General features: G+C 40.6%; 1 protein-coding gene across 1 annotated transcript in view; it reads right to left on the bottom strand.

Annotated features, from left to right (window-relative positions):
* ADGRG4 (adhesion G protein-coupled receptor G4) overlaps positions 1 to 15,572 on the bottom strand; it is an 86,156-nt gene that overhangs the window by 52,509 nt on the left and 18,075 nt on the right. The window contains exon 4 of the mRNA XM_074359268.1: positions 591 to 6,527. Within this exon, the coding sequence (XP_074215369.1) occupies positions 591 to 6,527 (5,937 nt within the window). The remainder of the gene's footprint in view (positions 1 to 590; positions 6,528 to 15,572) is intronic.

Here is a 15,572-nt window from a genome sequence, read left to right as displayed (position 1 = left end):
GGAGGTAGAGACTGGACCTACATGAAAAGAATTCAAAAATAGCAAACTAGAATACTTTCTGGTGTATTCTGGTATGTGGTCAACACGTCAGATGTAAGGGCATATAATCCTTTTATAGGGAAGGGGATGAGGGTCCTGATCCATGTTCACATTGACAGAGTCAGAGTGAGAGCATCAGGAAGAAAAGGATGGAAAGGAGGCTTGGGGAGGAGGGTATAGCTCAAGTGGTAGAGCGTATGCTTAGCATGCACAAGGTCCTGGGTTTAATCCCCAATACCTCCACTGAATAAACAAACAAACAAACAAACAAACAAACCTAATTACCTCCCCACCTGCAAAAAAGAAAGAAAGAAAGAAGGCTTAGAAATGTCATACTGAGTGAAAAGGTACATTTGCATTACATTTCAATAAAGCAAAGGTAAGCAACACGGCTAGAGAATTCTATGTTTGGACAAGGTACCCACTGTCTGAAGATTAGAAACACCTGTACCTTCTTTTTCCCTTTCTGCCGTCAGAGAACTGGCTATCTTGGAGAACACATGTCCCATTATGCACACATTCTGTTATGCCACACACATCGTGGAACATACCTTTGGCCATAGCGGCAATAGGTGAAGTCAAAGTTTCTGTAGACAAAAAGGAAGGTGTGGAGTCCAGCCAGGTTGTCTCAAAAGAGGAAAAGGGTAGTGAAGACACAGTTGCTGTAGAAGGATGTGTTACTCCAGTGGGTATAAGTGGAAATGAGGCTCCAGTAGCAGTGGATGTCATGGCGGCTGTGTTTAGAAGGGAGTCCTGTGTGGGCTTAGGAAGAACTAAAGTAGGGGATGCTGATGCAGCTGGGATTCTGCTCCATGCAGATGTTGCTGTAGAGCTAGGGAGAAGCATGGAACCAACAGATAGGGTGTAGTCAATTGTAGGAGGTGATTTACTCATTCTGCTAAAGAATAGAGGTTGAGACACGGTCCTGGAGTCAGCAGTCACAGTGATTCTGGAAAATTCTTCAGGGGACTTGGAAATGTTTGCACTGTCATCTGTGATTTTTATAGACATAGGGAAAGAAGTTGGGAAGCCAGTAGTGAGACTGCCCACTACAGGTGTAGGGATAGTTCTGGTGGGTATGGCACTTAAACCAGCAAAGGGTAGTATTGTAATGTTAGTGAACGGGTGTGTTGGTGTTATGTCAGAAGTCAGAACTGTGGATTTTGGCACCTCTTCAGTAGAGGAAGTTATCATGTGAGGAGCATTTGACATAGTTGCCAGAGGGGAACCTGAAGGGAGACTAGATAAGATCCAAGTCAGCATAGGTGAAGTAGTAACCTTTGAAATTATAGATCCTGAAGGAGCACCAGAAGGATGTGATGGGAGCGTTGTCCCAGGAGTTACAGATGTGGTTGTCTTCTCAAACGTGTGCTTAATGTCAGCCAAAGTAGTAAGGATAGATCTTGAAGATATTGACAATGAAGGGCTCTCAGACAACCCCAAGGTGGGAAGAATTCCTCTTGTGGAAACTGCTGACATTGCCATAACATCTCCAGACACAAGACCAGTCTGAGAGGCTGTGAGAGTTGACAAAGTCTCTGGAACAGGGTAAGAACTTTCTGTTTCCATCTTGCTAGGTGTTGGGACATGAGTAGCGCTGGAAATTGAAAACTGAGCTGTAGGTGTATTCCAGGAAGTCGTAAGCAGAAGTTGGGTGTTACTAGATGAGGTTCTTGTTCCCAGAACTGGAAATTCAACCATTTGAGACGTAGGAGGAAGGGAAGTCTTTGGAGAGGAGAACTCGGCTTCAGGACTATGAGGTGAAAAAAGAAGCGACGTCAAAGAGGGTGGAGTTGTACTGGATGGAATCCATGGAGGATATGAAACAGGTGTGTTCACAGACATGGCATCTTTTGTTAGTTCAGCCGTTGAAGTATTTTCTGACAAAGAAGTCGTCTTTTCTGTATTCGAAGAAAGGTAAATGGTGGCTTTTACACTTTTTGTGGGTCCAGGAGTGCTCTTAAAGCTAGTCAAAGATGGAGAAACCTGAATATTTAAGGAAGTATGGAGATTTTCTGAAGGAGTAGATGAAAGCACACTTTCAGAGTCAACAGGCCTGGAATAAGTATTTGTAAGAGCTGTCACTTTACCATTGTTTACAGTAGCTAGAGAGCTGTTAGAAATCCCAGATAATATGCCCAGAGTGGTGGCCTCATCTCCTTGGGGTAATTGTTGGGTTGTTGATAGAAATGGTGAAAATGTGGTCTTTGGAATGGAAGAAATAGCTTCAATGTTCTTAGAACTGAGTAGAGAGGAGGCAGTGGTGCCTATGAATGGAGTCACTATCTCAGCCATAATAGTGGTTGGAATGGTTTTCACAGAGGGAAAAGCTGGGTCTGTTGAGGAGGAAAAGGATGTAGGTGTGATCCTGGAGGACACGTCTGTTATTTCTGAAGAAGTGAAAGCAGAGGAAACCACTGTGGTTTTTAAAGTAGGTCCAGCATATGTCCCAGGTGTGACATCCAATGTTGATGTTTGTGTGGTCCTAGAAGTCCTAGGGATAATTGCAGACAATAAAGTATAAAATGATCCAACCATTGTGGAAGCATCAGAAGAAACAGCTGGAGGTGAGAGAGAAGAGTCATGAACTGACATTGAGGACATCTCAGACATAGGCCCAGAAGTGACTACAGAGGAACTTTTCCAACAATCCGGGTGTGCTGTTTCACAAGATTTAGTTGTTAGTGCTGTGGGAGTGTCCGAAACTCTTTTAGAGGTGAAGGCAGTGACACGAACTGGCAGTGGGGACATCTGGTAGATAGGAATGGACGTTGCCATAGAGGTTTCCCCACGAAGTGCTGTGGGTACATTTGGAGTGGAAAGGGCTGTAGCAACCCTGTCAGGGGAGCTAGCTGTAAAACTGGCACTAGAGAGCCGAGCTGTGGAAAGAGACAGGGACTCGGGGGAGGTCTGTGTGCTTTCAGAAATGAGAGAGGCAACTGAAGACACATCAGCTTGCGTCCTAGGTAAAAGCAAGTGTGAAAGAGTTGTGTTGACATTTACAGAATTTGATATTCTGGTGGTCCCGGAAGTTATGGGCTCTACAAATGAAGTATCCTGGCGGTGTGAGAAAGGGTGAGTCACAGGGGTGGGGCTTACTATCGTTTCTTCAGTCCTGGGGATATATACTGAGGGGACACTCAGGCTTTCTTTTTCAGGAGACAAAAGTGAGGTGATTGTCAGAGATTGTGTAGGGAGAGCTGTTTTCCCAAGACTAGTAGACATTTCTGAAACGTGGACATCTACTGTGTTCCTTGAGGTCGAGGTAGGTATAGTCTGTGTACTCCCAGAAGTGGGAGATGAAGCCGAACTCCTGTTAGGTGGAGTCACAAATGGAATCTCTGAATGTGAATGTGTTTGATGACTGGAAACTTCTGTGGTCTCAGAAAATCCTGTATCTGTCATTTCTAAGGATGATGTACTGTGGAAGACTGAAATAAAAAGATTATTTGGTGGGGGCATTTCTGTCATCTTTGGAGTTCTAGGGGTCTTTCCCAGGAAGGTGGTCATCTGCTCTTTGCTAGAGGATAAGGTAGAATCGTCAGTCACTAATAGGGTGGGGACCCGTGTGTTTACAAGACGTGTGGAAGGTTGAGAGATGTACCCATCTCCTGAAGTAATAAGCTTGTTGGCAGAGATGTGTGAGGGCACGGTCTCATCAACAGCAGAAGTTTCTGTGGTGCCAGTAGCCAAGCCAGCATCTCCACTACCACTGAAAGTATATGGAAAGCTCAGAGCATGGGTAGAAGTCTCCTCTGCTTGAGATATGGGTTGGGTTGCTAATGGTGTAGACAGACTTGAGGTCACATGAGTGGAGGACACCACAGGAGTGTTGTCAGGAGGAGATTTAGAGCAGGCAAGTATTGGTCTGGAAGGGGTTACTGCATCAGCTGAGGTGGAGAGAAGGGTGGTCTCAGCCTTAGTCGCCACAGGAGTGGGAGGTCTCAGCGAGGGGATGAGAGTCTCTGTCAGAGAGGGAACTGGTGTGGGTGTCATCCTGACAGAGATCACTGTGGCCTCTGAAGCCGTGTGAAGAGAGTCTCTGTGGGTAGGTACGGTGTCGCTGGTGGTGGAAGCAGTCTGATCCAATGGTGGCACTGATGCTGTGGTCACCATAGCTGATGACAGAGTTGAGACATCTGAGGGCATAGATGTGGAGGAAGCCCTGGCCAGTGTAGAAGGCTCAGGCGTGATAGCCTTAGTCTCCTCAGACACCACCATAGAGGCAACAGCAGAGACATGAACTGGCAGGGAGAACATATGGGTACTAGGCACAAGGGGTGCTGAGGAATGGCTAGCTGCAGGCTGTGGAGGGAAGGTTCCAGCAGACAAGGACACAGCTGTCCTGTCTTTAGGGATAGTGACATAACTCGTCCCCAGTGTGGTGGAAGCATCCAGGGATTTGGGAAGTGACTGTGTGTTCCCAGAAGTGGGAGATGGAGTTGGATTCCCCTCAGGTAGAGTCTCTGAAGTCCAGTTTGCTGTGTAGATGTGGGTGGAATTAAAGATTTCTGTAGTTCCATTGTATGAACTCTTAGGTGTGGTTTTTACCAATTTTGTAGAAAACCAACTTCCTCTCACCTCAGTAGTTGCAGTTTTGTTATCCAACCGGGCAGTCAGCTTTTCTAAATCAAGAAAAGGGGAAACAGATTCATCTGTTGCTTCCAGCATTGTTGCAAATGGAGAAACCTCGGTTGTGGCTGCTAGAGTCAATTTTCCCTTAAGATAATGGGAAGTTGTTTCTTCCCTTGTCACAGGAGTCTTGAATCTTTCTGTTGTTGCAGACTCTGGTACAGGGTCTGTTGTCTCTCCAAATGCAATTATACCATTTGTCTCTGTTTGTGTGTTCTCAGAAGCACTCTCCTCAGTAGAAAAATTCGGTTCAACGTCAGCAAGGGTAGATACTATATCTACTGGCAGAACAACTGTCTCCCTTGGTGTTGAAAGAAGTTCATTTTCAGCTACTGTGGACGTAGGAGTGGTTTTTAGTAGTAAAGTGGTAAGTTTACACTCAGGCAGTTTGGTTACACTTGTGGTTCCAGTAACTGTGGAGAAGTTAGCAAACCTTGGAGATGTCAAATTGGATAGAACTGTTGTGTATCTGTCTGTGGTAGCATCAGCGGTAGTGGTAGCCTCATTCTCTGTGGATGTTTCTGGTGGGATGATAGTATTAGTATTTGTGGATGCATGTTCTGTATTAGAAGTACTCCCATGGAATGCTGATGTCAACAGGGTCTGGTCTGGCCTGGAAGTCCAAGTGATCTCATTGGTAGAAGGTAGATGGTCATCTTCATCAGTTATTGATGTGGGACCAGACTGAAATGCCTTGGATGTGGAAGCTGATTCAGTGGAAATCAAAGGAAGCATGTTCTCACCACCTGTGGGTGTATTCTGGGTGTACTCTGGCCCAGTGATTGTGGGGGAAAGCATAGTTTGGGCCACCGTAGGTGCAAGTGTGACTCCGGGAGTCCCGGCTGTGTGTGTAGTCTCAGCATCAATAACTGTCTGTACACTCTGAGCTCCGGTGAATGGAGACGATGTCCTGAAAGAAAGGGCCATAGAAGAGGCCTCTTTTGGCGCGGAGGTAGATACTGTATCTTCCATTCTGGGTGAAGAGACATCCCGGAAATTTATAGATGTCGATTTTATTTCAGCTGTTCTTAACGCAGGTGTCATCTCAATAGACTCAGTAGGAAAAACTGTAAAGGGTATTTCCATATCAGTTGTTGCCAACATAGATGCTGTCTGATTTCCAGGAAATACAGAATCCACTGGAGTGGCTGTAGAGATGAGCACAGACTCAGGTGGCAGTGTTGATGCAGTCCCAATGTGAGTAGTTGTAGCTGAGGTCTGTTCCACAGTGGACCAAGGTACACTTCCAGAAGCTGTAGATGCCCCAATACCTGTGGATTTGTGTTTGGGCCGAGATGTTGTAGGCATGGATGTGGACTCAATAGATGAGAATAAAGATGTTGTCCTCATAACAGCCGACTGAGATCCAGTTACTGAAGTTTTGGATACAGTTGAATTCTTGGTAAATTCAGATGTGTACAGGAAATTAGTAGCTACAGTTGGATGAAAGGTCTCAGTAGCAACTGATTCAGCCATTCTTGCTGTCCTTGTGCTCTCTGAAGATGTGGATTTAGTTATTTTCGCAGAATTGGTAGTAGGGCCAATGGAAGTACTCTTGGTAGACAAAGCAATGGCTGCTGAAGTAGGCAAAATGTCTGCTGCAAATGTAGCTGTCTCAGCTATGGGTGTCTTTAAAGAATTTGGTGTAGTCATTGTTTCCAGAGGTGGAGATATTGTATTGGAATACGATCTAGTTGTATAATCAGTTGCAAATACAGGCATGCTTTTAGACGTCATTGTGGAAAAATAGACAGTCTTTTGCGGTTTTAGTTCAGTAACTTGGGATGGAGTTGTCAAATCTATTTGTTGTGAAAGAGTTGTACTTGTTTCTTGAATTGTTATATTTTCATAAACAACTGAAAAATTACCAAGCATGTGTTATTTTGGATTCAACTTTAGAGGTCGGAGACAATTCTTTAAGAAAGAGCTCTATAATTTTTTTTTCATATTTTTAAAAGGAAAGAAGTATCAGATATAAATCAAATCATGTGATTACAGTTGACCCTTGAATAACAGGGTTTGAATCATGTGGCTCCAGTTATACACGGATTTTTTTTTAAATAGTAAGTACTACAGTGCTAAATCCACTGTTGGTTGAATCCTTGGATGTAGAAGAGTAAATATGGAGAAACCACAGATATAAATTGTGCTGGGATTTTCACTGGTCAAGAGGGTTGACTTTCCTTACCCTCGCTTTGTTCAAGGGTCAACTGTACTTAGCTTTTCTTAAGATGATTTTCTACTTTCCAAAATCTATATATGGTTCTCATAATGTCCTGGTTAAGTAACAAGTAGGACATCCATTCCATAATGTCTCCACTAAAAAATATGGGCACTCCTAAAAGAGGGGTGCATGCTAGAGTAGTACACTGATTAGGACTAACTTTGGAAAATGAACTGATTTCTTGAAAGCCACAAGTAATCAAAACTAACTTAAGAAGAACTAGGTAACTTGAAGAGTTCTATATCTATTCCAGAAATTGGATTGTGTAGTTAAAATCTTCCAAAAAAGAGGACAAGCTTTGGATTCAAATAGATGTATTTTTAAATCCTGGCTCCCTCACTTATTCATTATGTAATCTGGGACTAGTTACTTAACCTCACTGTGCGGCAATTTCCTCCTCTGTAATATGAGATAATAACACAGACCTTAGAAAATTGTTTGGAGCATTGACTTAATGCATGTAAAACACTTAGCATAGCATCTGGCACACAGTAAGTGCTCAAAAATGATTACCTGTTGTCAAATCTCTATCACTCATCTCAATACTATCGATTGAAAATGTTTTGATCTGGAACCTCAAGATTAAAATTTCTTAAACATATGCCATTAATGTATATACATTTATCAATAATGTATACAAATATATATAATAAATTTATGTTATGTACATTATAAATATACACAAAATATAAATGGCAAAATAACACGATAAAAATAAATATAAATAGAAGTTTCACAATATTTTTTTCCTTGCACTCTAATGTATTGTCTGAGTACCCCTAGAATTGTGCACCCCACTTTGAAGACTACTGGAGCCTAGCTTATGTCTCAATTCAAGTCCAATTAAATGTAACAAATATTGTGACTACTATTCTAGGTCCTGTGAGAACTGCATAGTTTATGGCATGATTTCTTCCTTTAAAGAGCTCACACGCTTACTGGAAAAGTCTTACATTATTGAAATATTTTTAGACAAAATATAACATAATATTTTTTAAACAATAAAAACACAATAAAATAATATAGTTTATAATAAAGTGAATAATGGAATATACTCAGGTTTCACACGTCTCTAAAGTATCATCGGAGATCAGTGCACTGGCTTCAAGCTAATGAGGAAGCTTTCTCTTAGAAGACTTAGGCTTTTTGAGAAATGATGGAGTTTGGGTACAGAAGGCAAGCACATGTAGCAATGAATAATGGAGGTTGTGAAACAGTCTAGTTGGGAGGGATTCTGTTGGATAAGGGTGAGAAAGAACGTCCAACTAGGATGAGACCTGAAGGGAAGGGTGGAGAGACAGCTAAGAGAAGACAAGACAGCAGCTTTCCTGTACTTACTACAAGCCAAGCACTGTGCAATTTGCTATCTCACTTAATGCACCTAACAACTTTATAAGGTAAATATTACAATTACCTACATTTTAGAGTTGAAGAAACTGTCAAAAACTTTACATGAATTGCTCAAATTCACATTCGAATTTCAGACCAAGATCTATCATCTATGCTCTTAACGACTACACCATTTGGAAAGATGTAAATTCTTGAGCTAGGAGAATGAGTTGATAAAAAGTAGTCCTTAAAGGAAATGAATTTTGTGGCAGTGTACATGATGGGTAGGGATGGGAAGAAACTGAAGGCAAGGAGACTCATTAAGGCACTGATAAAGTCCTCTCCCCAACCGCACTCCCGCCAACTGTAGGCTAATCCAACTATCCATCGCCTCCATATCTACATTAGAGCAGCCACGGTCACACAAGAGGATGAATTAGTGTTTCTATAAATTCATGATCACCAAACTTCAGAGAAGCTTTTCACACTCCTGATCCAGCCTACTACTTTTATCTGGTCAATGTATGCCTCTAATCTCTGCAATAAGTATTGAAAATCTTCCCCACTCTCAAACTTTACCCTCCCATCTTTGTCAAGTAGCCATACCTCTGACTTCATAGGAAAAAACAATGGAAGTCATCAGATAGAAACTTAGCTGTGCTACCGTCTCAGAAAGCTCACACCAGCCGTCATCCCTCCTTTCCCTAAGGAGCTTTTCCCTCCTGATTTAAAACATATTCCAGTCTCTTGAAATAAAAAATTAAAACCTTACATCCCTCTGCGGTACTGCCCTATGACTCTCCCTCCTATCACACCCAAACTTCTTTAAAGAAAGTTTATCTATATTGGCTGTCTCCATGCTCCTCTAACCCATTCTTTAGCTCACAGGAATCAGGCTTCTGCCATCATCATTCAACTGAACAGCATTCACTAAGGCCACCAATAGCCTCCATGTAGATAAATACTATGCGTACTTTTTCAGTCCTCCGCTTACTTGACCTTTCACCAGCCTTTGTTAATGTTGATCACTCCCTCCTTCTTAAAATGCTCTTTTAGTTGACTTCCATGATGTAATGCACTCTTGGTTTTTCTCCTACTTTTCTGGCCACTCTTTCTGGTTATTGCCTTTGCAGACACATCCTGTTTCAACTGGTCATTAAATATTAGGGATCCCCAAAGCTTGGTCCTAGCACCTTTTTTTTTTCTCACTCTATAGTTTTTCCATGCCTTGGATTCCAGTTAACACCTATACAGAGATGAATCTCTAAGTTCTATCTCTAGACAAGATCTCTATTCTGAGCTCCACATTTATATAACCAATTGCTCACTTGACACTATCTCTTGGATATCTCATTAACTCAGTATGCCTCAACTTGAACTTTCTCTAAACTGGGTCCTCTTTCAGTATTCCCTCTGTGAATGGTTCCATCATACATTCTATTGTGCAAGCCAAAACCCTCTCCCTCTGTCTCCTTCATGTTATTTCACCTGCTATAGCCAACCCATAATCTTGTCCTATGTATCTTATCTCCTAAATATCTCTTGACTCCATTTGTTTCTCTTCATCTTTTTGAAAATTTTATTTATTTATTTTTAATTGAAATATAGTTGATTTACAATTTTGTGTTAGTTTCTGGTGTATGGCATAGTGATTCAGCTATACATTTTTATATATAATCTTTTTCATATTCTTTTTCATTGAATATAGTTCCCTGTACTATACAGTAGGACCTTGTTTGTCTCTTTTATATATAGCAGCATGTATCTGCAAATCTCAAACTCCTTATTTATCCCTCCCTCCTTCCCTCTTTGGTAACCATAATTTCATTTTCTATGTCTATGAGTCTGTTTCTGTTTTGTAAATAAGTTCATTTGTGTCATTTTTTAAAGATTCCACATATAAGTGATATCATATGATATTTTTCTTTCTCTGTCTAACTTACTTCACTTAGCATGATAATCTCTAGGTCCATCCATGATGCTGCAAATTCATCTTTATCACTTACCGCTCTGACCAAACCATCATCAGTCTCTCACCTGGACTACTACAGTAGCTTCCCAACTAGATTCTGCCTCTGCTCTTGGGCCCCTCCAACCTGTTCCATAATGCAATCAGAATGATCTTTTTTTGACATGTAAATTCAATCTTATCACACACACCACCTTCACAAACTCAGCTCCCTTTAGTGGCTTTGTATTACTCATAGGATTAAAAAAAAAAAAACTTTCTTAACAGAGTAACAGAGCCTATAAAGCTATGCATGGTTTGGTCCCTATCTACCTCTCCAGGCTCAGTTTGTACTAAGTTTCTCCCTTGTTTTCTGGCCTTCAGCCCATCAGCCCTGTTTTACTCCCCCAATACTTGGCATTCTTTTTCTTACTACAACACCACTGTGTGTGTTGTCACCTCTCATAGAATGATCTTCCCACCCTTCTTCAGCTGATTAACTTCTATTTATCCTTCAGATCTCAGCTCATGCATCACTTCTTCAGGGAAGACTGTCTTCCTTTGCCTCCATAACTAGGTCAAACCAATCTATTCTAGGCTCTTCTGACATCACATACCCCTTCTTCATAGTACTTGTCACAGCTGCAGTGTTACATTTGTGTGTGCTTATTAATGTCTGTCTTCCTCACTACACTGTATGGACAAGGACCTCATCTTTCTTTGCTCATTCACCATTGTATCCCTAGTGCCTAGCACAGAGCCTGGCACGTGGTAGATGTCCAATAAATATTTACAAGCTTACTGAACAAGTGGAAATGATGATGGCTTGGAATGAGATGAGAATAGCATGGGGACAGGTTCTGTTACAAAGATGTATAAGAGATGAAGAAGACAGAGAAATCTCAGAGAACTCAACTTTTGCTTTTGGGCTACCTGGAGAAAAGTGCTGATATTCATAGATATAGGAAAATTGGAAAGGCAGCCTCACTTGGAAGAAAAACATCCAGTTCAGGCTTAGGAAAGTGGAATTTGAAATGATGGGTGGAACATCCAAGTGAAAATGGTGCATAGTAAAATTCAAGACTGAGTCATAATTTTTCTCCAGTTCAAATCGCCCAAAATGAAATCATGCATATTTACAATTGGGAAATTAGCATTTTGAATTTATCTACCTGGGAAGCATAATATCTCTGGTGCAGGAATAATTATGGTGTAGACAATCTACGAGCTTGTTTCACTGTCTTGAGCATTAAAATTACTTTTAATTTGCATATGTAGGAATTCTGAGATGTCTGTGGGATATTCTTTGGGATTTTGTGACCATTAGCAAGTAGAATGAGTGACAGTCAGAAACCTGCAACTGAGATGACAAAAGTACACACATTTATAAAGAGAAAACTCAAAGTTATATAAAAAGTACTTTTTTCAATGACCAGAGATTCACATTCTGTTAGGCTGTATCAAGAAACCAGTATATTTCAGCAGCACAAGATTTATTTTTCAAGCTTTCTGTCTTCAAATTTGTCCATAACTACAAGTAAAAGGAGAATTTCAGCTATAGCTATAGCTGTTAATTGTTATTAACACTTTCAGTAAGCATCTCAAAAAGAAGCCCAAGACTTAGAAAAAGAGAAAAAAATGACTTGAACAAAATTGCCAAGCAGCTGACATTTCTCAGTACCAGATACCTCTTAGGAAATAATGCAACTTTCATTTTAACCTAAAGCCTGGACTTGTATATTTCAGCAAACCTCCCATTGAATCTTTCAGATGAAAGGTTTTTTCCCAGAGGGATTACTGTCTCAAGTTTTCCCTCTAAACTCGTATTGATAAAGACTCAAGTCTTCCTTAATGAAATCACAGAATTTTAGAAATAAAGACTGTATTTCCTCCCCTTATTTAGAGATTAGGCCCAGAGAGGTGCAGGGTTGAGAAGATGAGATTTCCACCGGTGAACGATGTAGAGAAGAAATAAGACAGTGGGTGCTCGTGTTTCAATTATCTAGTACCCATCTAGTAGCCATAAGTGCATGCCCTCAATTTACACTATGCCACCGCAAACCCTGAAGAAATAAGAGACTCTACCTAAAAGAACCAAAGATTGACAAACTCAGATAATAAAAGTCAAGTTCTGCAAATACTGAACAGCTCAAGAGAAAGCAATCACTCAAAATAGTAAGACATAGGGGGAGGGTATAGCTCAATGGTAGAGTGCGTGCTTAGCATGCATGAGGTCCTGGGTTCAATTCCCAGCACATCTATTAAAATAAATAAGTACATAAACAAACCTAATTACCTCCACACAAGACAAAAATAAATAAAGAAATAAACAGTGAGACATAAAATTTAGAAGAGAGCATTACGGTGCTAAACCAAAACACGAAGGCGCCCTTGCAAGCTGAGGGAGGCACTGAAAGCCAGTGGGGATCCCAAATTACAGCCATGCCCTGAAACGATATTCCTTGATTAATCGCTCATATCCCAAGTAAAAGCAATCTGATCTTAAGTCAGTAGCTTTTTAACCAGGATCCATAGGAATCAAAGATTCTTCCAAACTCTAAATCTGGCAATTAATTACAGTTGCTAGCAAACGTGTTCAATTGATACAGAAAAATCATTTGTCAAAATCCCACATCCATTCATGAAAAAAATCTCTTGGCAAGTTACGAATGAAGGGTATTTGTATCAACTTGATAAAGAACATCACCCAGAAACCTACAGCTAACATCAACCATCATGGTGAAAGGCTGAATGTCTTCCCACTATGACTGGGAACTAGGCAAGGACGTCAGCTTATTCAACGTAGTCCTGAAAGTTGGAGGTATTCCAGTAAGAAAAGAAAAAGAAAGAAAAGGCATTGGAGATCATGTGATCGTCCATGTAGAAAATTCCTAGGAACCTAAAAATAAATACCTCCTGGAACTTAAAAGTGAGTTCAGTAAGGTTGGAGGATACAAAATTAACACTAAACAAAGAATTTTTAGACTTGATCCCAAAAGCTTGATCCACAAAAAGAAAAACTGACAAATTGAACTTCATAAAAACTAAAGGCTTTTGCTCTGTGAAAGCCCATATGAAAAGGATAAATGAGTAATCTACAGATTAGGAGAAAATAATTGCAGAACATGTGTCCAACAGAAGACTAGAATATATAAACAACTCTCAAGACTCCAGAGGGAAAAAAAATCCAATTTAAAAAAATAGGTAAAAGACATGACTAGACAGTTCACTGAAGAGGTTACATAGACGGCAAATAATCACAGGAAAAGATGTTCAACATTATTAGGCATCAGGGAAATGCAAATTAAAACCACAGTGAAACATCACTATACACTTACCAGAATGGCTGAAATTAAAAAATAGTGACAACACCCAATGCTGGTGAGGATGCAGAGAAACTGGATCACTTCTACATTGCTGGTGGGAATATAAGATGGTACAGCCACTTTGGAAAGTAGTCAGACAGTTTTATATAAAACTAAATGTGCAGCTACCATAAAGCCCAGCAATTGCACACCTGGGCATTTATCCCAGAGAAATGAAAACTTATACTCACACAGAGACTTGCACACAAATGTTCATAGCAGGGTTTTTTAGGTAGTAGCCAAAAATTAGAATCAGTCCAGATACCTTTTAACAGGTGAATGGCTAAACAAATTGATAAATCCACACCATGGAATCCCACTCACAATGGAAAGAAATGAACTATGGATACACACAGCGACCTGGATGACTCTCCAGAGAATGATGCTGAGTGGGAAAAAAAAAAGCCAATCCTAAAAGGTTACATAGTGTATGATTCCATTTATTAACATTTTTGAGATGACAACATTTTAGAAACAGAGGACAGACAGATTAGTTACAGTTGTCAAAGGTCAGAGATATGGGAAGCAGAGGTGGGGGGAAAGGGAGGGAGGGAAGTGGGTGTGTTTATTAAAGGGCAACCTGACGGATCCTTGCGGTGTTGAAACCATTCAGTATCTTGACTGTGTTGGTGGGCATGCAAACCTACACAGGTGATAAAACTGTATAGAACTTAACACACACAAATGAGTACAAGTAAAACTAGAGAAATCTGAATAAGAGAAATCTGTATCCATATCAATATTCTGATTGTTACACTATCGCTTTGCAAAATGTTACCATTGGGGGAAACTGGGCAAAGTATACAAGGGATCTCCAACTGCGTGTGAATCTACAATTATCTGGAGAAAAATTTCATTTAAAAAACGCAAATGCAAAAACCCCACACTGTGCAGGTAGTTGAACGATTACTAAATATCCATTTGTATTGGAGGGACCACAGAAGCCGTGGCATCTGGCCTTCATCTTTGAAGGGCTTGCAAACGTGTTTTGCCACATCGGTTCTGTTCCCATTTGTGAACAAGTGATCACTTGCACAAATAATTTGCATGAACGTTACTGTTTCTGTACGATAAAGTGGGGATAACCCATGCTAACCCACAGGGGCCTGTGGGCTTAATTGCCATTTGCTCCTTCACTTTAGACAAAATTGTATTATTGTAATTGTTGGGAGCTGGAGGACAGAGGTATAGAGTAGCTGAATATTTATGAGGCGTTTTGTTGCAGATGTACCTGCCAACAGAATATTAAGTGGAACATTTGCTAAGGTACCAAATTCTGCTTGTGATTTGGGTATATCACCTCATATTAAATCTCTGCGTTTTTCTAGCCACATTTTGCATCTGGTTTTTCTTTCAATCACGACCTCTGGAAGTATAATTCAGAGTGTGTTTATTAGATTTGTGAGAGATAATGGTGACCAGAAACTGCCAGAGACACATCTGCCTGTGGGGTAGAAAAAAATATGAAATGAACATCTTTAAGATGACGAGAAAAATTTTTTTTCTCAAATGGTGTCTGTATTCAGTTTCCAGGCAAGGACATGAAAAATGAACCCTGTGATTGGGAGAGAGACAGGCTAGCGCTTCCATCTCTGAATCTACAGGAGAGTGTCACCCTGTGCAGGAGAATACAAATAAGTGGGTTTGAAGGAACTACAAACAGCTCTTGCTTATCTTTCGTGATGAAAAATGAGGATAGCACAGAGAATTGATGTACAGGGGCAAAATCAGATTGCCTTTTACCTAGAAGAGCCCATCATGATGGAGCCTTTCTTATCAGAGCTGATAACTGAGTAGAGGGCTTAGTAGCGGGCCAGACAAAGGCTTTAGGAATTACATAAACTGTATAATCAATCTCTGCATATTTTTAAGAATGGTTCGTGTATAAAGTAATTCAAAGCAGCTGGAGCATTAGATCAATTAATAAATCTCAGCAAATCAATAGCTCCACACAAACAGGGACCCTATGTTTTGATTTTGCAGGATGGACTCAATTCATGTTACTTCATTCTTTTCCAAGAAGGAATTTCACAAA

Source organism: Camelus bactrianus, chromosome X, assembly GCF_048773025.1.
Source record: "Camelus bactrianus isolate YW-2024 breed Bactrian camel chromosome X, ASM4877302v1, whole genome shotgun sequence".
Classification (NCBI taxonomy): Eukaryota; Metazoa; Chordata; class Mammalia; order Artiodactyla; family Camelidae; genus Camelus; species Camelus bactrianus.
The sequence above is the reverse complement of the archived record's forward strand: the minus strand, read 5'-3'. Positions and strand labels throughout refer to the sequence as shown.